Below are 23,157 nucleotides of genomic sequence, written 5' to 3' on the forward strand. Positions count from 1 at the left end.
CCGGACATTGCGTTGGGTGGGTGTCGAGCGTTGGCTTAAAATTTGTACCACTTCGACTCCGGCTCCGGAGGCTCCGGAATGCATGTTTTAAGTGCGGGGCTCAAGATGCGGGCGTCGCACGTGGGAGGGAGCCCCTGGCCGGGGCGCAAGATTTATAGTTCGAGCTTTCATTGCTCGGCAGAAATTTGCTCTTGACGAAACCGATCATTGATCATCGGAGGGTTAATGGGCATCAGAGTGATACATTTTTGCATGATTTGCTCACTCGATATTTGAGTAGATGTTGATTTAGGAGCAATTTATATTGAATTAAAAGAAGCCATTTTAAGAACAATCAATCGAGAATGGCGCGAGAAACGAACAGTGGCCGCGGAATGCGTCCATCGGAGTCTTTGATCTTCCTTCTGCGACGAATTGCAAATGGTGACAAACACACAGCCCAGACGCGCTCCATGTTGCTCACAGCATAACTTCATTCGCTCCTTCGAACGTGCAGTGCAATTAAAAGAACACTTTCAGAGGAATTCCTGCCGCCATCCGGCCGATAAAGCACGGCGTGTCTAGGTGCCGCGGTCGTTCGCGACCGAAGGATTCCATTAGGCGATAAGCGACGAACCCCGCTCGGCAGCGGCGGCTTCTTCGTGGTTGGCCGACGGTGCGTTGATGCTACAAATAGTGCAATTTTTCCAAACATGTTCATCCAACGCCCCCCGAGAGGTGCTACAACGCGTCCGTTTCTGCCATTGTAAACACTAATGGGTGATTTGTTAAGTGCGAGGTACCGCGCAAACGGGCTGCGAGCTATCGCGATCGTGTCGGGACGCGTACAGCTGGGCAACACACGTTTCCGTTGCGTTCGGTTTCGAGAAAACGGCCGATGATGAGTCACACTGAGTGCGTGGTTGGTGTGTACTAAATTTAATGATTCTCGTTCGCGCCCGCCAAAATCAGTAGCACGATTTGTTTTCGCATTCCGTGGCCATTGTTTACGTGGCGTGGTTCTTTCGGCGTTGCGTCCCAAACAAACGCACCCCGTCGCTGGACGTGACCCGATTGGCGATCGATTTGGCCGATGGCCGCGAAGGTTTTGCGTGTCGTCTTCCGCAACATTCCTCGTTGGGACCGCTCGGGCGCAATTATAAATTATAACGACCAACCACCATCCCGGGAGCGTCGTAAGTTATCCGACGAGCCACCCTTCTGAAGCAGTAGGTGGACCGTCGTGGGGATGACCTTCGGCGTTCCATACGCTGCCGGGGTGTGTGGGGGACCCTCTTATCCACCAAGAACCGAAGGGCGGATGAATTATTCCAATTTACATACCTTGTTCCAAATGGTTCTGCGACCGGCTCCAGAGCACTTCTAAGCGATGAGGCAATCTAATTTTGCATCCTCTGCACGTCAGTAGCCTTATAAGGGTTTGGACGCCCGACGCGCACGGGTCAAAGCGTGTGGTTAGGGGGCAGTCTTTGTGGCGCACCTTCTAGGAAGCTTCTCTATCCTTGATGGATCAATGTTGCACTTAACACAATGTCAAAACCCCAATCTTAACCTCGTTCGAACGGCACCGCTTTCGGATCGGATTTTCCTGTAACGGTACAGGTTGTAGCATTCGAAAGTGTCCCGATGATCGTATTTCATTTTCCGAACGATCAATTCATTCGGGTTTCGGTCGCTCTGTCGCTACTTTCCTGCTGCTGTCTTCGCCGTTACCTCATTGATAGTCCGATCAGGTTCAGGGGTGTGAGTGGGCAACTTTCGCTACTTTTCGCGCAACGCCCCGATCGGGAGGAGGTTCCGTCGGCAGCAAAACACGTTCCATCGATAAACGACGCCGGCTGCCAGAATGGCAAATTTCGAGATGACAAGACATTCGAATCATACCGAGTGTGACCCGTTCCGTTCCGGTTGAATTAGTAGTCAGATTTAGTGAATCAATCGAAAGGCGGCGTTTCGGAACAACACCCGGAACAGCGAAATGCGCTTTTGGCGGGAAGTTCATCCATCGACCACTCTCACGTTGATGCGCCAATCTTGCTTACGTTGGGCCAATTTTTCGGTAATCATCAACCCTTTAATTGACCCGTCCGCACGTGTGAGGGTGTTATGCGATGTGCGCTGGCGAGTGGTGCGCGGTGAGTTACATAACCGGAAGCCCATTCTCTCCGCCGTCGTCGACCGGTCACCGGAGGTCGTCCCAGTCGGCGCGTAGCCTTGGCCATGATATTAAACGGCTGATGCATATTGCATGCAACGGTGCAACAACCCAACGCCTAGCCAGGCGCAGCGTGTTAACCCTCCGACTGCCTGGCTACCGATCAATTAGTGACGGATCGATAGTTTGTTGTATCGATTATCAGCAGGGCGGCAGCGATCTTATGAGTAATCGGTGGCGGTGATCGTCAACTTGGAGCGTGACCTCACTGAACGCTTAGTGACCGGTGTTAAGTTTAATATTTTAATCTGTTTTGCCCAATCATGTCAGAAGTTGCTTGTTCCCATGATCCTCTCACGCTCGCTTAACCTTCTCGCGGTGCCCAGGAGCGCAGAAAACGGAAGTTGCTCTGAATTCATGTCGCGCATGTTAAAATATGTAGATCGCCACACATCGCGACGGCCAGAAGCGTCAGAAAGCAAAACCAACATAGGGAGTTCGCAGCGGACCTCGAACGGCCTGACAGCCCGCTGATGGATGGGCTTTACCGTTTCTAAGTGCTCCTCCAGAATGCGTTTAGTAGGTGAATGAGGTGCACGCCGCGGTGACTGGCCAGGAGGTGAGTGTAAGTAAACAGAGGGCCCACCGTGCGTTAGATGCGTCAGCCTTGGTGGTGTGACTATTTAAAGTAATTTGCCCGCTACCTATTCCATAGGAAAATGACTCAACTACAGTCGACCCGTTTTGTCATTATAGTCACGTTTGTTATCTTGAAGGATGCCCATGTGTGAATGGTTTTCCGGATTTGCCTTCAAAGTGTTGCCATTTTTCAGTAAATTTCTTTCAATTTTTCGTATTTAATTTCATATTCTTCGGCGTCTGGCCACTTGCGTTCGTAAATTTACTGTGCAAACACTATCAGCTACACAAAGTATGGCTCATATCTCTTCACGCATTAACAATCCTCACAGACCGAGTGCTGGTAATGAATGCCAAGCAACGCCCTTCAGCGTGGGCCATTCGACCGATTCCGGATCGCCCTTCAGCGGCCCGCTAGACCGACGGTGAAGTGATATCTTGCGGCCCAAGTCATGCGCCAATCGAGAATGAATTCATTCTGGCACCAGACGTCGCCTGGCCTGGCGCGTGGATTCTAGCGCCGACCGGCCCGACCAACCATTGAGATGGAGTGTGTCCGGTAAGTCGTTTTCTGCGCCGTTTGTGCTGGGAGTATAAATTGATTTGCCATCAGCTCCTACGCGTACTCACTCTCAGCCCACCACCTGGTGCCAGTGGCGCTGCACACCATAAGTATCGGTAGTAAGCACATTGGACGGGTCGGTCCAACGAAGCCCAAAACACTCCTCGCTGAGATCACCGGTACAACCACGCGGAACCGAGATTTGAGTTTCTGCACTTCGATGTCCCTCTGCTACGAACGGACGCTAGGCGACACGGCTCAAGCGAGTGACGCCAGCGAGTGCCAGACCCATTTCCAGCGCGATTGACATCGGAGCCGCCACTGTCAACCGTTCAGCACATTCACCCCATGGGGACCGATTTGGGTGTTCCTGTTTTTAAGTTCCCCGGGAAGTCTCGGAGAATCGGAGTAAGACCCTGGTTGGTGGCCCGAACCGACAGTTTGTTTTAGTCCCCGATCAATGTGGCGTGGGATTGGTGGACTCCATTTAGGGAACCTCGCCGCGGGTAGTTTCACTGCCACGGTCGATGAACGCAGCGTCCTGTTCGGGCATTCGACTTTTTCATCTGTGGACATCAATGTTGCTAATTATCTGATCGCCATCGCCCGGGAAGGGTGATTGTGTTCCACTTTGGGAGCTTTCGGCTTTCGGGAATGGTTATGATTCTTTGCCAGATGGAGGTGATGACTAAGAACACTCGTTTGTCTTTCTCTATCCCTCGGAAACGTGATCGTTGAAATGAGGTGGGCATTGGACGTGAGATGGAGATTGCAACGCCATAGCTTCTGGCAAGAGGTCGTTGTGGTAAGGTCACTGAATCGTTTCAACTGCATTTTTAGCGAGCGTTCAATTATCGAGTTTAAGATGCCAGACTTCGTTAATTGAAATGCTGCATAAGGGAAGGTTCCTGTTGGTCAATTGAATGCACACTACTCTTGTGTTGTGTTTCTATCTCTTTTATTCCACTTTTAAAAATTAAGTATTTCGTTACGTTCTGCACTAGGACTTGCTTTATGTTATTCAAATAAGCTTTTTGACTCCTCTCGCCGGGAAGCGCATACGAAGGAGTCACTATTGTAGGCAGTCGACGGTCGATCGTAGAACGTTCTCGCACGTTCTCAAGTATTCACATGCTTCATGAGTATTTTGTCGTAAGCTATCGGTGTTGCGCCTGCAGGACATGCTGGAATACTCTCGGATGGGGGGGGGGGGGCCGTTAGGACCCGTAGAACCATTTGAAGTCGAATCCCTTCAGCCCGGCCTGCTTTTCCGTCTCTTCCCGGGGCGTTTCTTCGGGGGACACCTTTTCGAACTTGATGTGGGGCTGGAACCCAAACTCGTTCGCTTTATAGCTCACGCCCCGCCGGATCCCGTCCCGGCCGATCGCGTAGTAGCCTCCCTCCTTGTTGCCCTGCCGGTCGCCCTCCTCGTGGTGGCCATGGTAACCGGCGGTGTAGTTGAACCGATACAGCAACCCGTTCAGGATGTGCTGGATCATGTTGGCAGTGTGTATTTCGACTAATTTCATCGGATCCTCGGACTCGCGTGTCGAACTACCGGTAACCGAACCGGTTCCCGCGTTCGATCGCTCGATCGAGCTGCTCGGTGTGTCTCGGCTAAATTCGGTGCCCGATTTGCTACTCGGTTGCATACCTTTAGGCGATTGACGTTCCGAACTCGTTCTATCGCTCGGCGGTCGCTCTTTCGACGCTCGGTCATCGGATCGTTCGATCGCACCACCGGAACCGGAAGCAGCACGTTGGCCGGTCGGGGTGGGTTTGGATGCTACTTTGTCGATCAGCTTTTGAGGAGTGTCTTGCGCTCCGGCGACGGTGGGCGCTACCGTAGTCGTGGTCGTGGTCATCCCCGAGGAAGACTCGAGGTCGTTTTTGTTCACGATCTTGAATGGTGGCACGTACTGGGTGCTCGTTTCGGGCGGCGTGGTGGTGGTAATCGTAGTGCTGCTAGGTGGCTCTGGTATTTTGCATCCCGAGCAGGCCGCAACATTCGACGGTTTGGGCGTGGTAAGCGGAACGATCGTCTTGGCGGTGGTTATGATACGGAATGGTTGCGGAGTGGTCGACGTGGTGGCCGTCTGGGTGGGGGTCGTCACCCGTCGAGTCACCGGGGGGGCTGATGAGGGTGGAGGCGCCGTTGGACCGAGCTTGTAGTTTTTCATGCTGACAATCTTAAAGTTACCGTCCTCGTCGGTGGCATACACCGTCACGTGGTAAACGTTGTCGGCGGTGATGAACCCAAACTCGCCCATAATGATTCCGTTTTTATCTGTTGGCCGCGAACCCCGGGGAAGTTTGGAAGAGGTTTAGTAACCGGCGGTGGCGGCGGCGGCAGCGGCAGTTTTGTGGGCGGCGCCCCATACAAACCTTTCGATTCTTTCCGATGCTGGTGGCCCTCGATGTTGAACCCGAACTCGTACGGCCGGATAGGGCCGTCGTAGTACTTCGAGGCGGCCCGAACCATCGTGAGCAGCAGGAGGATTATCTAGAGAAAGGAATGGAGATAATGGTTGATTTGTGACAATCGTTTTGTCCTGAACGATTCCCCGTAACGTTAAACTCGAAACGCCTCTCAGCGCCCGGGTGCGATGATTTGTTGGCAAATTTTAAGTAGTTTTTTTTTTGGGTTTCGTTTCGGCAAAACAACCCAAAAGTGCGTCATTCGACTCAGTCGACTGACCCACGTGGCGGCGGTGGGTCGAGCGGGCAGGCGGGCGTGCAAGGTCGCGTCGGTGGGTCGGCCCGATAGCGAATCCTATTCTCAAAAAATGCACAAATGTTAATTTGATCAGCAAATGGGAACCTGGCCGTTGCTGAGTTTGGAGCGGAAAAAAGATATCAAATCAGTTTCGAACCAATGGCTCCCCAACGCGCACCTTTCTGGCAGGCATCTTCATTCCTTCGGAGCCATATCGGAAGATGTATTGTTGTTTTTTGGATTTTGTTTCCTTAATACGCTTTTAAAATCAACATCGTCAACGGCGATGGTGCGCTGATGTCAGAGGTGCCAGTGCCGGTGGCGACGGCCGCAAGGATCTCGCCGGTTAAAAGTCCATCTCGCGTCCTAACCCGCGGGGCATTAGGTTCTCAAGAATCCGACACTTCCGACTGGCCGTCTGCCGTGGACGTGGGCCGCAAAGTTCATAAAAAGCGTTTCTCACCGTGAACCCCACGAACCGCACGAGCAGCGAACGATTCGAACGATAAGCTCGGACCGCTCGGTGACATAAGCCGCGCTGGTCTTCCTCCGTCAACCTCCCCCTTGAAGCCAGGTGGTTGTAGAACTGCCTGCTGCGTCCCATGGTGACCGTGGTGTGAGTCACGGCGATGCGAACGAGGTGCAAAGCGTGGCCGGCCGTGTTTTGTTGAATATTGATTAAGCATAAAATGTTGAGCACATTGCGGCCTTTTGCTGTTTTTTTTTTCTAGCTGAATTCTGACCAGCTGAATCTGGCTTAGGGGCAGCTTAATGCCACAGATTTGTGCTCTTCACCGAGATGGGCACGATCGATTAACTAAGGATTATGGGGCCAGCGATCGGTTTGATGTGCGTTTCCTAGTCAGTGCTACCGTTACTGAGTAGGTTCATTTGATTTTTATAAGCTCATTATGGCTGTCCGATCTTCATCACTCACCCGGTGCGACCTACTTGGAGAGCGTCATAATATTTTGACGCTCGGAATAGTTTACGATGGCCAGTTTACAACTCAATCTAGGATGGGCCGCTCAGAAGTATGCACACCGTGGCAGGTTTTTTTTAACGAAGCTACTTTACCCTAACTCTGTCGGTGTCTGTCTAATTGGTTGTTGATTTATGGTGTTGATTAAAATAATCTTTAATTGAATGCCCCGTTCGGTAGCACCGGACTATGCATTCTGTGTCCATATTGGTCTATTGCACCACGCGATTCACCGGCCTCAACACGGATGCTGCTCGGAGTCCTTAGGAATTTATGGTCGCAAACCGTGCGCAGTGAATCACGACTTCAATCAGCACTTCGTACGGGCCGGATCTGTGAGTCCTGCAGCCCTATGCTGCGCCCCATCGCCACGAAGATGCTACAACCTCACCCTTGAACGGAACATCGGCAATGTTTGAATAATTAGCTGCATTCGCGCTGAAACCCGGACCCTGACGTGATGGACGCGATCGTCTCATTCGATCACCACAATTGAGGGACAACGAAAACGAAAAACCTTTTTCGTCGCATATCGCCAGCATTCATCCGAACGCTCCGCAGCTTATCAGCGCTCCTCTATGCTTCTATCACGCGATCGGCGATCGGCGTGATTGCGATCTGCCTGTGCCGGGCCAAACATCGAACGTCGAAGGAAAAAGGTGTTCGTGGCGATATTTATGTGCATATGCTAAACACGATCTTGGGCCAGGGAAAATCGTCGCGATCGATTGATGAATGCATGCCACGGTGGGGTTACGCGAGGGCCGCACCAAGGGCTCGATGTCACTCTCGGGCGAGGAGGTCGGAGATGACATTTCGCATTGACGGGGTGGGCCTCCGAAAGGTTCGCGGGGCCCGATACTGGTCCGGCCGGCGACACAATACGAGGAGGGGAGGATTTGTGTTGCAACATTGTCATAATCGGTCGATCGTCGATAAAAGTCGGGTAAGGCCAGGCAGCATTTGGCGAGTGCTGAATCTACGAACTGCGAACTGCATTGTGCCGGCCGGGGTGTTAACCGACTGGGGTGGTTTTAGCACGCGACAGTCGATATATCGGGTACCGAGCATGGCACGAAGGATAGAGATGCTACGATAACTGGCAACTCAAACAGCCAAGACCTGACACCGGAGCGCATCAGATTGGAGTCATCTCTGAGTGGGCGGCAAATATTGCCCCATACTGCGATGTTGCTGATTTAGAAATATTTTACAAACCGTGAACAGCTGTCTCGGAGCGACAGCCATGAAGATGTACAGTTAGTGATCGACGTGTTAGTTGTCTCTCCCCACGCAAATCGGTGATCATCGCCAAAAACTTTAATTGAAATGCAAAATTGGTACCGAATAGTACCGAACCGATGCCATCATCGTCTGCCCGACCCGACCAGGAGCGGCTTTGGAGACGGTGCTTTGGTAAATATTTGTAGAAACCACGAGGCGCGAACTTCCTGCTTCTCTGCTGTGGCGGTGGCTGGCGTCTTAGACACGCCGCGTGGAGCTACCGACAAATTACGCTCAGAACGCCGCACGATTGAGGGGCCTTTAATTTCCCAGGCAATTAAAAACACACACGTTGGACTGTATTTTGCGATGTTTGCTGATCGATCGGTGGCTTCTCCATCGATTCTATTATGGAAATTTGGAACCCGGATTTCACAGCCACTCCAAGACCCGTTTCATTGCTATGACATTCCGACCCGGTCAGGCTCGCAGTAATAGTAACGTCCGCTCGGATCAGCCGACGGAGTTGTCTGAACCAGAATGATAAAAAAAATCACAACGGCAGGTGCCAATTGTAGTTTATGTAAATTTATTTATAACCGCCACCCGGAGTGCCAAAAAGAGTACGATCATTGGTCTGTGTTTGCTGCATGCATTCGACGAAAAATCCTCGCCGGTGTGGGCGCGTTTTATGGCCGAAAATCGGTGGCCACGCAAGGCGCGACCCGATCAACGAGTGCCGTTGAAGTAGTTTCAAAACAAACCCAACGGTTGGGACACCGTAAATGCGTGACGCGCACTATTGGGATGAAGGTATGAATTTTATAACACGTCTTGACAGTCATCATCATGTTCTCAGGTGCTTGAAAGTGTCCTTCGCACCCCGATCGCTTATGAATGCCAATGAGAAAAGAAGGCCGTTAATAGGTAGATAATTAACCCTCCGTCATTTATTTTCCCAACAATGACACTGGCAGTTCCGATTCCACCTTTTGATAGATCCTTTTTTCTACTCTTCACTTACCAGTACTTTCGATTTCATTTCCCACTGTTCGGTTGCGTTCTTTACTCGAGAAACTTTTGCGAAGCCTGTATTCTTTTTTGCGGTTATGTAATTATTAGCTTTGACTATTTTCTCAAAGCCGTTCGTTTGATCATGGTTTTATCACAGCACTAGTCGGAGATTGGCTTTCCTCGATGGTTTCAATTTGCCTTCCTTGCACACCCTGATTTCTTCCCGGAAACTCACGAGCCGGATTTGCGCAACTAGAAACTAGGGCCGGGCCACTTGACACTCATCATAATCTGATGGCCGATGTTTGGGTTGAAGATCGACGATCGATCGGACGGTCCCGCGAGCCAAAAGCTGATGCTACCCGCGCGACGGTACAGAACGTATTGGGCATTCTGTCGTCGGCTGCAGCATCGAGCGACCGGCGGAAAAGCCACTACGACGACCCCATCGGTCGCTAGCAGGGCTGATATCGCTCGCCGAGAACGGGTGGACCGGGCTTGTGGTGGGCTCAGCTCCACCGCAGATCCCGCAGACCCGAGATCGAAACCGGCTGACTAGCCCCGGGCTGCGCTGGTGACGTCGCCATGTCGTCGTGCTACGATCGCGGCTTCAAACCGCGTGTGGTGGGAATCTTCGCGGGTGATCTTTCACTTAGAAATGCCAAATTTGATATGAGGCTCGCTTTTCAAAGATTAATCAAATTGGTAAATTGTGTGATAGAAACGGCTGCAAAAGAAATGCTCCAACAAATGCCATATTTTATCGGATAAACAAACGATGCCCGTGGTAGAGGCAGCAGCGTGGCCAGAATGATGATGATGACACTGATTAAGATTTTCACAGCAATAAGTTTGCGCCGAAGCTGCCGGGATCGTGTTACCGAGCGCTGGGCACCGACCACCGGGAGGTGTTAAAATGCCCCTTTTACACCGATTGTTCCGAGGTGCAATCGTGACGAATGGTTCCTGCCCGATCGTAAAATGGCCCGGCCCCGGGGCGGCCGGTCACTTGTGCTTTCGGAAGAGAAGCGTTTCGCAGCGACTCTTGATTAATTGTCGTAGGAAGAGCCGGTAGCGGTCGATCCTTAGCGATGATATGCTTCGATTGTTGTACGCCACCCAACCCGCAACATGCCCGTCCGGGTGCCCGTTGCAATCCGTTCGGCTCCAGCGGCCGGGTTCCGTTGGCAACGCTGGCCTTCCGCGCGACCCGGAGGTCCCAGCCTGTGGCCCTGCGCTTTCGTCACTGCGCATTCTTTTCGCACTTTTCGCACCCCTGTACCCGGGCCGATCGGCCAACATGGTTGTGGTGGCCGATCGATCGATACCCTGTGCAGCGCAGAAGGGGTGGCCCCAAACATTGCCAAACCTGGCGCGTCGTGCGTTGCGTAGCTTTGGTGGAGCCGCCGGAGCGGAGACGACCAACGTGTGGCGGTGGCGAAGGGAGCTTGGCGCATGTTGAACTTCGCACTGCGCGCAAGGTGCCAGAAAGGTGAAAGATCGTGTTCCGGGCCCCGAATCTAAGGATGTTAGGCCAGTTCGTTTGTGCGATGTTTTCGAATGTCGTCAGCCCATAAGGAAGCTCGTTATAATGCAGCGTGAAGATGCGTTCGGCGGGAAAAATGATATTGGCAGCCCGGATGGCCTTCAGCCGTTGGACGGCATTGATGTGTGACCCACGTCAACCACACAATAAAACGGTACGGGGCCCGGGGCCCAACTTGGAGAACAAGTTTGGGTAGTTCGTGCAGTTTTATAGCCCCGTCGTGGGCACTTACACTCCTTTCGTGGAACATAATTCCGTGTGTTTTTTGTGTGTTTGCTCTCTAACTTTCGATGACCTTTGTTGCGGTTTGATGCAATAAATTCCGCGATCGTTAGAATCACAGTTTCCATACAATGTAGTCCCAGTAGGTGCCATGTCCAGGACTAATGAAGAGCCATCGTTTTGCTCAGCTCAATCAATGTTATGGCTATTGGCGGTAAAAGCTCACGCGAACGATCAATCATGTGCGTAGAACGGCGAAAGCAACATGAAAAATCGCCTATAATCGTGTTCATTAATTTAAATGTCTGACGTCCGATGGCCAAGGAGCAGCAAAACGGAGTATCGATAAATGAACGTTGCGATGCCGCCCCATGAACTGTTGGCAGATGAATGATCGTAACGCAATTCGCAACTCATATTATCACTTACACGAGTTTTTGATTGATTTTTGATTGAGTAAAGTAATTTTCCATCCTCTCGTTATCATCTATCGTCTGATATTTCGTTGTTAAAAATCATCATTTAATTATTTAAAGTCATACAAACTTTTGTCACATACTGTAACCTAAATTTGATTTTTTTTTCTAGTGGCACGTAACGCTGACCCACCGTTACGTGTTCGAAAAAGTTTACCCGATCCTCGCTGAGCTTTCGCGGGAGCTTGCACAAAAAGCTGCACACAAAGCTCGACACGATCGTGTTCCGAAAATGGGGCCGGAAATCGTTTCTTTTGGTTTGAACTTTTTCAGCGGCCGTTGGCGGTTGCCCGCCAGCCTCTGGAATGGTTCTCTCGGTAGTCAAAATTATTTTTAAATTTAAAATCGAACTCGGGCTCAATAGCTTTGATAACATTTAAAATGTAGAAAACTGGCCGCCATTTCATTGCAGGTCTATCTTTCGGGGACTGCATTCGTGTCAGCGGCGGCCACCTGCTTTATGAAGCAGTTATGCAAATGGATTATGGAAATCCGAGAGCATTAGCTTCGGTTTTTGTTCCGTTCGCCGAGGGCATCTTCATTTTTCGTAGTGCTCAAATTTGATCAATAACAATACCGGACAGAGGACAGTCAACGGAGCGCACCGGGTTTCGCAACAGATTCGACACTCGATTCGGGTTGTGATAATAAAATTCTAGCGTATTTATGCCCCAACCATTTGGCTCGCCGAGTGTGCATCGCAAGGTCAGTCCTTCGTGGCGCCCTCTATTGATTGCGTTTTTATGACACCTTAAATCTTTTCGGATGATCGATGCAAGGTGAACGAGGAAAGTAAGTTGAGCGCCTTAACGATTCAAGTTGCGGACGCATTTTATTTATGCATGCAGAAGATACTGTTCGGATACTGTGTCACCGTTGATGGCAAGCAACAAGGTCCAGGGTTTCGTTTCTCCCCAATGAGTTTATTCCGGTGTGGTTGATGTTACATTTAATGGCAGTTGGTGTCACCATAGGAAAGGGCAAAGGAAAAACATAATCTCTTCTAAGGCCACAGGAAGAGGATCAGAACACTGCATCCTCTTCCGGCAAGTGCAGGTAACTTTAGGTCAACAGAACGCCGGGGACACAGGGTCCTCACGGCATCCGGTTTCTTTTGGCGCATGGTGCCGTGCGCCAGAGACTTAGCGATAGTGAAGTAAAAATAGGAAAGTATGAATAAAAACTGTACACATTACGGTCGTTAAAGGTGCTGTGTGCTTGTGGACGCGCACATACGTGCGTTCGGTTGCCGTGCCGTGGCTGGTGGGCTGGTGCCAGGATGAACCGTATTCTACAACGCGGGTGGTTCCGTTTCCCGACGGTTCACCCGCACGGGGCAGTGGTGGTGCTCGTTCGTACTGATCCATCTTAAGCCACCGGCAGATGGGCACCTTCCGGACGGAACCCATTCTCGTCGGCGACGTAGTTCACGGTGTAGACCTGACCGTCGTCAGCGGTGAACGAGTACGAGCCGCGGACAACCAGAGCCTCGACTTCATCGCCCAGCTTCTTCAGCTCAGCCTGCTCCTCGCGCTGCTGACCGTCGCTGGTTTCGAAACTGTGGAATACAAACACACATACACACGCGTGATCAATCGTGATTAGGAAAGATCGCCTCCCCCCCCCCCGGAGTTGCGCAGGAGTGATGAAGGGCCACCACGGTATCCTTGAGCGTGTTTCCCAACGATCGTGCCGGGCCAGGCTGTACGCCCGAACGACGCCAAAATGACTAAACAAACAGGGCGACATGATTTGGTTAGCGCTCATCGCTCGTTTAACGCCTCAGCAATGGTCGTGTGCCGGCACTGGCCATGCCAGTTGCTCAATCCACGAGATTACCGGCATCAACGGCGCAATTAGCGCGTTCACACATTGACCAAGAGCCCAAATGCACTGTTATCACTACTCGTCGGGTCGGGTTCGTCGCTTAAAAGTCACCACCCGCCGCAAGTCTTTCGTTTGGGCACTGAACGACCGGCGATCACCACAGGCACTGCGACACTTACGCGAACTTGTAGCCATCGACGCCAATGTTGTCGTTCTCGTACTTCAGGATCTGCGCGCTCTTGGCGTCATCGAGCGGCGCGGCCAGGGCCAGGGCGAGCACGAAAGCGAAAGCGAAGATGGTTTTCATGTTGGGCGGTTGTTGGTTGGGTGGCTGTACACGACACACGGCAGTAAGGCTGATAAGCTGATTAGAGGGGCCAACGAGCAGAAGCGACTGATGCCGATAGCGGGCCCGAGTAGCTCTTTTATACATGTTCGCCAAGCTGAACCAAGCAGGATACGCGAGCCAGCGCCTTGGGGAGGGATGACCACCAGTGTGTGTGTGCGTGGCTTCACATCGCAATGAAGTCACGGTACGCCCGTGTGTGCCGTTTTGGGCGGGCAGATGAGATGAGCGGGAAATTTAAATACAATCATCCGATCTTCGTCGTGCGTTGCTGTTCTTTCATCTTGCTTCTTTTGCACGCACGGGCCCCCGAATTCGCGCGGTGTTTTGTGTCCTGCTCCGGTGCGTTCGTACGATCGGGCATGCGTCAGCGGCCAAGAAAGGTGGACCCGTGCGAGGACGCTGGCGAAGATGGGCGGCAGATTATCGTGCCGTGCAAGGTGTCAATGAGATCCAGAGGGTGCCCTAGACCGATCGATTGTCGCAAGCCGCCACCGGACTGGTGCTGCTGTGCGGAGCGCGATTTTTATTGCATTCGAAGGAGCAACCCGTTGCCCAAAATGTCACCCGGCGCTGCGTTGCGACACTATTTGGTGGGCAAACAAACGCTCGCTGGAGGAAAGTCTATAAAGCGGTTACCTTCGGCAAGGTTAGCTCGGCTCGGCCAGTGGAATGTCGCTATCGAATGCTTGAAGCGAGCCGCCGAAACGGCGGCCTAACCAAACAATGGTGATCATTATTGTGCCGCCGCCGCCGCCGAGCAATTGGTTCGATGCGGAAACGTCAACGGCTCGTGGAGTCCCGATGAGTAACTGATAAATTTAAGAGACTGCTCTTCAAACCGATTATTTGAAAAAATCCCGTCTTTAGTGTGCTTAGAAATTGACTTAAAAGGAGCTCTAAAAAACAGGACAGGATAAAGCTCCAGCATTAAGATAGTCACTTTCAAGATCCCGCATCCGGATGCTGACGATCACTTGGTTCGGCAACTCAAAGTACCGACCGCAAACGTGCCATAACTCTTCCGATAGTACGCATATCGCACCTCGGCGGACCGCTGATCCTGAAGCGTGCTAAGCTGACATACGTAAGCGGCTTTCGGCGATAGTTGTGTCGGATCGGTTCTCCAGAATGGGCCAGCTGCAGTCGTCGGGTTCATCAGCTGAACTTGATCGGTGAAGCCATGGCCGACGGCACCGTGTGACCGTCGCTTAATCCGATTAGCATACATAAATGTATGCCTGCCGCCATCAACGCCTGGTCGCGCTTATCATAGGCAGTCACCTTGAAACCTTGACGCCTAGCCACCGAATCCGTCATCAGGTGTCCCTCAAAACTGCAGCCCAACATAGCAGCTTGATGAGTATGCTGCACGCTATCGCCACATGATCGATTCAGTAGCCGCCCCCGGATGAGCCGTTTTAGATCGATCGCTTGCCCTTCGTTGACTCCGAAGTCAAGGGCATCCCGTCGGAAGCAGGACGCGAACGAAAGGGAAAACTGGGCCTCCAACCGGTCAAGGCGTGCCCGATCGTAGCCGCAGCCGGCATTTCCTCCGTGGGTCGCCGCACGAGATCGTCTCCGTGTGGTTAATTTTGGCTCACATTCAAATGTTAAAATTAACATCGCGTCTAACTTTGGCTCGTTTCGGTCACCCCAGCTCCCCGCGGGGGAGCTCCGGGTCGAGCAGATGAGCAGCACCGGCTTCTATTTGGTAATAACCTGTTTTTCCGCGATCGAAACGAAGAAACCGCGGCCGGTGGACAATCAAACGAAACTCTTGGGCTTGGGGTGCTGCGGTTGGAAAGAACCCACAACACCAGCCCGAGCGCATCGTTTGCTTCCCAGCGAAACCTAGACCGCGTTCAAGGTCCGCTTAATTTGGTATGCAAATTGCCCGGTTGGATTGATCAGCTTGATCCTCCAGCGGCCGGTGCTTTTCATGCTGCGGATTGGGACGCCAATTTCCCTTACCCGTGTGTCCCCGTATGTTGAGGCATTTTGCATTTTACGGACGCCGATACGGAAGAATAAGACCAGCGGGTGATGGAGAAATCTGAGACTCCGCAGAACGGACGGGGTGTTCTGGACGTTGAAGGGCCTTTTGGGGAAATTGGTATTCACACAATATGTGACCTTTAGCTGTGAAGCGTCGGTGATGGTAATCTCGGACGACGATTAACTAATGTCTTCAGCAAAATGGGGTATGGGCGTTTTGTGAGCATAAATCTTCCAGCGGTGGCGCGCACGGCCGGATACATCCTTTTCTGGTGTTGAAGCTGTTGAAACTGTGCGCTTCAAATTACTATATTTATACATTAAGCACTTAGAGTAGTCGGGCTCAGTTTTAAAAGGATGCCTCTTGGGATCTTGGGAATTTGTCAACCACCGGCAGGTTCGCAGTCAACATCCATCTCCAGGATGTCATTCCTGTTCAATGTGTACATTCGGTTCCGGCTTGCGGTTTGTTGAGTAAACAATTTTAGATCGAACGCCAATCGTTCGACGTAATTCCGTCAGACCGCTGCAAGTTAGGAGTTTGCCGAGTGACGTTCGCCAAAAGACAGAACTCCAGGGCGGGAGTTCGGAGAAGCAAACCGGAACCGGTTATTCGGCTGCAGAGGAGATGCTTCGCCGAACCGTACGACTCGTGGGCTTTGTACATGAAAACATGACTTGTGTTGATGTTAAAGAAATGTATTTTTCTCGCTCTCCTTCGAACAGTACCTAATCGGATCCGGAAGCCCGGGCTATCACTAGTGTGGGGTTTGTGTTGGTGGAATTGTGATGCTGTGAACTCCTACAGCCGGGACAGGGTCTGGACGTACTCCTTCGGGATGTGAGCGCCCTCCGGGTGGAAACCATCCTTGTCGGCCACGTACTGCACCTCGTACTCCTGGCCATCGTCGGCCACGAACTTGAAGTTACCCTGCACGTTGATGCCGGCCTCCTCGCCGACCGATTCGCCCTGTTCCTGGCGCGCGATACCATCATCGGACTCGAACCTAAACGATCGATACGTGAGAGGAAGCTGGTAGAATCGGACACCCCTCGGGGAACTTACGCAAACTTGTAGCTTCCGTCGCCTTCCTGCACGTTCTCGTACCGCAGTGTCTTGGCGTTCTGGTTGGCAACGGCCACGGCAACCAGGGCGAGCAGGGTGAATGCGATCAGGGTCTTCATGGCTCAGACTGTTGGTCGGTTGGCTGCTGGGCTGGGAATGCTACTGCTGCGGACGGTGACGCGGACGTGTGAATCCGTCGAAGGCTGGCGAAGCACAATTCGTTAGCACACCCGGCCCATGCTTTTCTTTTATATACGCTCCGGTTGGCCGCGGCCACCCTAATATCTTATGCAAATTTCCGGTTAGAACGGTGTCGGCGTCCACTTCGACTTCGGCACCCCGGGATAGTGGAAGTGCCGATCGATCTGGGTGGGGTCCCCCTGTCAAGCCTGCGCGACGATGACTTTCGATTTGGCAAAACTCGAATCGAATTTCACGGCGTTTTTAGCGACTCCTCCTGCAGCGACTGGAGCGTGTTTTATGGGACAGGACTTGGGCGAAATCTGGATCGGGGGGAAAAAAAAAATCGGAGCACGCAACTGCAGCAAGCTGTCCCGGTGGGGCCACAATGTCTACACGGTGCGAGTCCCTGTCCGAGCGCCATCGTGTGGTCCGTTTCGTTCCCTTTCCGGCGGTGCCCGCTGCGTTGGCTTTCATTGATAAAATCGCCACTCATTAGCATAAGCATTAGCCGGCAAGTTACAGTTATAAGCGGCGTGCCGGGCTCGCCACAGGTGGACAGACACAGGTCTTCTTCGGGCCCGTTCAGGACACTTCAGGCCGTGGGGGATCCGTGGGGAGTTTCCGCACCGTTTCATTAATACATCACACCGCAGGAAAAGGTCACCGTTTTAATGGTTGGCGTGGAATGGAGCGTTCAATGGACACGATAGTGGACACCGGCTCACCGGTAATTCGCCGATCATTTAAAGACAGCATTAAGGCAGAGGATTGCGCACAAATGAGACAATCATTATGCTTCGTACGATGCGTACTGACGATTCGCTTTATCGCCGACTCTTTTATTGGTACTTACATCTGCTAATCCCCGATGATCCCCGTCTTAATCTTATCATCACCATACGCTACGGATCGACATATCACGGTGGTGAGTGATCGTAGAGCTTCTCGTCGTGATAAACTTTTCACTCGAAACCGGTCCCCTGTTTCTAAGTGATGCTGTTCGGCTTGAGGCGAGCCTTGAAGCGAGCATGGCGACCATCAGCTAATCGGTAAAACTAGTTCTGAGATGATGCTGAGCGCCCGCCCGTCAAGCCATGCCGGAAGCGTGCAGATATCGAATGATTTTCACGAATAATTTATGTTCTTTTTTTTTTTTAGAACCGATGAAAACGAATCCCGCTCCCAAAATGGTGATCGTTCCGCCGGTTCTTTGGCAGTGATGCAATGCCGTTGGCACATTGTCCAAAACGACGATCCACGATGTCGCCTTCCCAAGCTGATTATGCTTGCTGCTTTCCTCGCCGCAGCCGCACGCCGGTTTATGCAAAATCAGCAAGAAGAAATATCGACTACGATTATAGATCTAAACCAGTTCGGGGCACCGGTCGAACGGCGGTCGAACGCGGAACGTGTTCTAATCGCGTCGCTTTCGGTGCGATCGCATCCCTGAGAGGTGTCCCGTGCTTCGATGCTCTCCGGCTTCGGCTCGCACTGATGTAAGCGAGGCCTATGCACCGCGCATCAAGTGCGCCCATCTTCACCTTCACTTTCATCGAACGGTGCCAAAAAAAACCGGAGGTCGGAACCCGAAACCGGTTATCCGGTCCGGAGCGTGTGTGCTCAAATTAGACTCGCGAAGCAACCTGTCACGCGTGTGTCACACCGGCACGAGCATCTGGGGCCGCCTTCGATGTACGGGGACACACACTTGAACGCCGGTCCTGGTGGTCCCGCCCAATCGCGCCCGGTGGCGGCGTGACCTTCGCAGGCGCGAAAGTTCAAGATCCCATCGCAACCAAACACCGATTCTAATTGCCTTCCCTGCAAACGTCACCCAGATTGGCGATGTGCCGGCTGTTTTGTTTTAGCCTAATGTTGTGAAATGGCCCCCGATCGCACCCTGATTGGCAGATGCGCCAAGAAGGCCGCGTGGCATGTGGCCAGCTTCCGGTGCCTGGGGAATGGAAGACCGTGACATCAAGAGCTGCGAGAATAATGCTCGTCGTGTAGGAGCTCGTCATTGAAATTTCTCCATCAGACGTGATCGCCACAGACATGTACTGCTGAAACGATTGGGTAATTGGTCCGTGAAGTGTATTTCCCCAGCACAACAAGAGGTGTTATTGATGATCTTACTGATTTCTTGCTATTTGCAGTGCGCGTGATCATCTAACTTGAACGCAAGCCGTTGGCCAGTTGATCGTGCCCCGAGAGGATCGCGTGTTTGAAGCTTGCATACTGTTAGGCGATTAGAAACAGCATTAGACAGTCTGTCGCCAATGCAGTGAAGCAGCGATCATCGAACGAGAGATCTTCGTCTTTTTGCGGTACAAAGACCCCACATAGCCTTCGCATAGTAATGCAGATCAGCAAGCCCCATTGTTTGGGCCCATAAAAAGCTCACAGTCTGCTTGCCTTCCTTATAGTCTTCCGAGCGCCTTACGACGATCGTTTACGATAATGATGATACAGGAAAAAAAACAAAACTTTTAAACGATCATGGCACAATCGGCCCCCTAATGAGTGGATGAGCCAACCCGGTGGACCCGGGTCAGGTCAGCACGGCGCGTATGGGTGGGCCGGAGCATAATTCATGCTGCATGCCGCCCGTCTGCCACGAAGGACCCCCCGTGTGATCGTCCCACCTCCGAGGGTAACTCAATGCCCGCGGCGCCACCGATAACGATTTAATGACCCACACCCGGTTTTGGACATTTTAACTGCCGCGCAGATGAGCAGCCAGCAGCAGCAGCAGAATGGAGGTCGGACCACCTGATGGACAGGGGCCCGGGGACAGGGTAAACCTTCGGCCGAAGCTCGATAGACGCACGCGTCCTTCGTGTTGCAATGGCCGCCTCTGCTGGGACCGTTGAGAGTCCCCATTTTCAAAAATAGCCCACATATTCCACCGAGCGTGACCCAAACGGTGCTGGTGGCCGACCTTTGGCGTCCTTGCTGGTCTGCGACGGCGAAGGCTGTGGGTACCGTGCGGTACCGTCGCTGGATGGAACGGCACTCCACCTTTACGACTCCTGGGGCCGAATTTAGCCACGGGGCCCCATTCGGCGTGGTCGTAACGATCGTAGCGGGTGTCATCTGCCGCGCTGCGTGCGAGTGAACCGTTCCCTTTTTCATGGGATTCACTCCGAAGGCAATCCAGTTTTGCTGACGTCGGAGCCTGCGCATAGACCGCTCTCTCTCTCTTTCTCTGTGTGCTGCGTGTGAACAACTGCGCGCTAATTACAGTTTGTTAACAGCTCCGTCGGTGTGTTGGTGGCTCGTAGGCCACAATCTGAGGCCTCTTCGTTCCCGGACGCTGGGACATCTTTATTGGGCACGCGAGCTGGGCACTCTGGCCGATGTTCCGGGATGCTTTTTAATTGCGGAACGCGCACGGATCGAATAACCGCAGCGCCTCCTTAATGGGGTAGCATTAAGGATGCGTTCCCACTTAATCGATCAAACTAATGGGCGGACAGCCAAGGACACTCTGGAACTCTCAGGAACTGTGACCCGGCGGCGTACGAGACTCAGAGGTACGAAGCGACGCGTTTTGGGGGATAAAAAATAATCAGGTCACAGCTTTTATTGTTGGTGAAATGATAAAAGGGCTAATAGAGGGGTTTAGAACAGGAGACAGACGACAGGACAGGCAGGAAGATAGGGACGACGAGTGTCCTGGTCGCGTAGGGGCGCGTGTCTTAGGCATGCGGTAAGTGCGCGGCTTCCGGCTGGAATCCGTTCTCGTCCGCCACGTAGTTCACGGTGTACACCTGGCCATCGGGGGCGGTGTACGAGTAGGAGCCCCGCACGACGAGGGCCTGGGTGTCTTCGCCGAACTGCTTCAGTTGGGCCGACTCGACGCGGTTGATGTTGTTGCTCGTTTCGTACCTATCGCCGGACACCGGAACCGCAGGACCGAAAAGGACACCAGTTTAGAAGCCACTCAGAGGCACCGGATCGCCACTCGATTGCACTGCGGGCGGAATACTCACTGGAAGTTGTACCCATCGAGACCGAGGTTATCGTTTTCGTACTTCAACACCTGCGCGTCCCGCTCGTCGGCGGGCGCGGCCACGGCGACGGCCAGGACGGCGGCAAACACAACGGCGAACTTCATGTTTTTTTTTGCGTGTGATTTAAAAGACCGCACAGTGACGTAGTGTGACTAACTGGTGCGCTACGGTGAAGACTCGTTAGACAACTGACTGGCTCCTTGGCGGGCCGCATTGCTATTTATACGTGAGCACTCCCAGTCCTCGGGTCTCTGGCTGGAGGCTGGAGGCCAGTGGACTCCCCTTGCCCCCGGGGGGAGCACAGCACACGTGGCGCCAACCTGCAACCCGGTAACCGCAGGCGACTCTCATCTCACCCGGAGCCGGAGAAGAGGTGCCATCGGCTAAGCCGGGGGGTTTTGCAACCCCCCGACGGAACGGGTGGTGGTGGGGTGCGTCGATGCGCAGGCGCGGGAACTCACCTTCGGCGTCGGCCGGTCCTGCCAGGTAACCGAACCGCATGCGCCACCGGTTCATCTTGAAGGAGCGGGCATCTTTCTTCTTCCGATTCGCTGCGTCGGAGCCGCGTGGGATCGGCCCGTGTGGCCGGCGACGGGGCCACCGCCGAGCAATGCAAGGGAGAGGGGGAACCCACTCGGGTCGCCCTCCTCTAACGGTGCAACCCGTCACGGACTAGCGCCCCTTAGCGAATTCAAATTTTTCTCCATCTGACCCACACCCGAAATTACAATTTTGAACCGGTTTCCGAACCGACATCCCCTGGCTGGCCGCTGGCAGATCTGTACGCAACCAGCGGCCTCTCTCTCTCTCTCTCTATCGGTCTGGTCCGGCGTCACCGTCGCGTTATCTTCGAATATGATGGGCCACGGTTTGCCCAACGGTTGGTCGCGTGAGCCGCGCGCATGTTCCGCGCCGGATCGGATCGAGATTAGCTCTAGTGAGCGCCAGCGGAGCCGATCTAAACGGGAGCAACGGTTCCTGCGATGCCAAAACAAATTGTGCGAACACTTTCAATGCCACCGCCGGACCGGATGGAAACGGGGTCGGATGTTCGGGTTTGGGCCAGCAAATGTCAATCGCTTCGGATGCTTCCGTTAGGAACCGGTCCGCAGGAAGACATATGTTAGCTCCGAATCGCACCGGACTGCACTTGGGTGGTGTGCCAAAATGTCGAGGTCCCTACGGCCGCCGGCGATCATTTATCGGCGATAAGGATCCGATTCGGGGGGGCCCTCTGTTTTGGGAGTACGGTACCAATATTGTGACCCGCGTCGTTATGATTCTGGGGGCTGATTGTTCCGTTTTAGATTCTCTCACGCGTCATTGCGTCAGACGGTGAACGATGGAAAAGTCACGTTGGGAAGATTTTATTCGGTTGGTGATGTCCGCTACGATCGCTAGGTGCTAGAGGCTCTCAGGCGACAGATTGGCGATCATAGTCATGGACATTCTATGTTGGCATCCAAATTTCGCACCCAGGACGCGTACCGGTCATTCGTGCTACAGTTCATTCAACTCTCAACAACGAGCTTGTGTATGTTTTAACATCGTAGATTACTGGACTTTAATTGTGCTTTCTCTCCATTATTTTTAATTCAGGCTACGGATTGTTTATAAGGATAATTTTTAAGTTCATTGCAGTCTCAGTCCACGCGGTTACCCATTAAATTCGAATTGTTTGAGAGGTCAAGAGGTCATCGTTCAAAAAGTCCCGGGACTAATTATGAAAACATCATTTTATCGGCAAAATTCTTTATTATTCATCAAGATAATCCTCTTCAAATGTAATACAGTCATTCCAGTATTCTCTAACTTTTCAATGGCATGTTTGTAGAACGATTTATTTTTTGACTCAAAATGAGTCTCAGTAGCAGCCATAACCACCTCATTCGAGCCATATCTTTCTCCCAGGAGCATCTTTTTGAGATCTGTAAAGAGTCAGTAGTCGCTGGGGGCAAGATTCGGCGAGTACGGAGTATGAGAAGGCAGTTGGAAGCCTAATTCGTTGAATTTGGTCATCGTTTTGATTTGTGATCGTTTGTTCCATTGTGAGCAAACGTGGCAGCCATTTGGAGAAGTTCTTTTTCATAGCCAATTTTTGGTGCAAAATAGTAAATACACTACCAGTTGAAATGTTCAACATCTTAGCTATCTCGCGCACTTTCATTTTGCGGTCACCCATCAC

The 23,157-nt window shown here is 52.5% G+C and overlaps 4 protein-coding genes across 4 annotated transcripts; all 4 read right to left on the reverse strand.

The window, feature by feature from the left end:
* Positions 1-4,573: 4,573 nt before the first annotated feature.
* Positions 4,574-7,869, reverse strand: LOC131215641 (protein lethal(3)malignant blood neoplasm 1). Its single transcript, XM_058210031.1, has 4 exons — positions 7,825-7,869; positions 5,742-5,859; positions 5,095-5,643; positions 4,574-5,058 (listed from the first exon to the last, which is right to left on the reverse strand). The coding sequence occupies exons 1-4, from the start codon at positions 7,867-7,869 to the stop codon at positions 4,574-4,576; spliced, it is 1,197 nt and encodes a 398-aa protein (XP_058066014.1).
* Positions 7,870-12,904: 5,035 nt separating this feature from the next.
* On the reverse strand, positions 12,905-13,670 carry LOC131205963 (flexible cuticle protein 12-like). The gene is made up of 2 exons (XM_058198297.1): positions 13,543-13,670; positions 12,905-13,094 (listed from the first exon to the last, which is right to left on the reverse strand). The coding sequence occupies exons 1-2, from the start codon at positions 13,668-13,670 to the stop codon at positions 12,905-12,907; spliced, it is 318 nt and encodes a 105-aa protein (XP_058054280.1).
* Positions 13,671-16,509: 2,839 nt separating this feature from the next.
* Positions 16,510-16,895, reverse strand: LOC131205222 (larval cuticle protein 65Ag1-like). Its single transcript, XM_058197236.1, has 2 exons — positions 16,774-16,895; positions 16,510-16,714 (listed from the first exon to the last, which is right to left on the reverse strand). Exons 1-2 carry the CDS (start codon positions 16,890-16,892, stop codon positions 16,510-16,512), a joined length of 324 nt encoding a protein of 107 aa, XP_058053219.1. The 5' UTR covers positions 16,893-16,895.
* Positions 16,896-20,584: 3,689 nt separating this feature from the next.
* LOC131212059 (flexible cuticle protein 12-like) lies at positions 20,585-21,108 on the reverse strand. The gene is made up of 2 exons (XM_058205787.1): positions 20,952-21,108; positions 20,585-20,847 (listed from the first exon to the last, which is right to left on the reverse strand). The coding sequence occupies exons 1-2, from the start codon at positions 21,074-21,076 to the stop codon at positions 20,658-20,660; spliced, it is 315 nt and encodes a 104-aa protein (XP_058061770.1). The 5' UTR covers positions 21,077-21,108; the 3' UTR covers positions 20,585-20,657.
* Between the last annotated feature and the right edge of the window lie 2,049 nt (positions 21,109-23,157).

The sequence above is a fragment of the Anopheles bellator genome, chromosome 1 (assembly GCF_943735745.2).
Source record: "Anopheles bellator chromosome 1, idAnoBellAS_SP24_06.2, whole genome shotgun sequence".
In the NCBI taxonomy this organism is placed as follows: domain Eukaryota; kingdom Metazoa; phylum Arthropoda; class Insecta; order Diptera; family Culicidae; genus Anopheles; species Anopheles bellator.

Excerpts from the sequence above, each read along its gene's own strand:
- LOC131215641 (XM_058210031.1), bottom strand. The coding sequence starts at position 7,869 with ATGTCATCTCCGACCTCCTCGCCCGAGAGTGACATCGAGCCCTTG. Across the intron at positions 5,860-7,824 it reads AGAGTGACATCGAGCCCTTG|ATAATCCTCCTGCTGCTCAC; the intron begins GTGCGGCCCTCG and ends TCCTTTCTCTAG. Across the intron at positions 5,644-5,741 it reads GCATCGGAAAGAATCGAAAG|ATAAAAACGGAATCATTATG; the intron begins GTTTGTATGGGG and ends CGCGGCCAACAG.
- LOC131205963 (XM_058198297.1), bottom strand. The coding sequence starts at position 13,670 with ATGAAAACCATCTTCGCTTTCGCTTTCGTGCTCGCCCTGGCCCTGGCC. Across the intron at positions 13,095-13,542 it reads GTCGATGGCTACAAGTTCGC|TTTCGAAACCAGCGACGGTC; the intron begins GTAAGTGTCGCA and ends TGTATTCCACAG.
- LOC131205222 (XM_058197236.1), bottom strand. The coding sequence starts at position 16,892 with ATGAAGACCCTGATCGCATTCACCCTGCTCGCCCTGGTTGCCGTGGCC. Across the intron at positions 16,715-16,773 it reads GACGGAAGCTACAAGTTTGC|GTTCGAGTCCGATGATGGTA; the intron begins GTAAGTTCCCCG and ends TCGATCGTTTAG.
- LOC131212059 (XM_058205787.1), bottom strand. The coding sequence starts at position 21,076 with ATGAAGTTCGCCGTTGTGTTTGCCGCCGTCCTGGCCGTCGCCGTGGCC. Across the intron at positions 20,848-20,951 it reads CTCGATGGGTACAACTTCCA|GTACGAAACGAGCAACAACA; the intron begins GTGAGTATTCCG and ends GTCCGGCGATAG.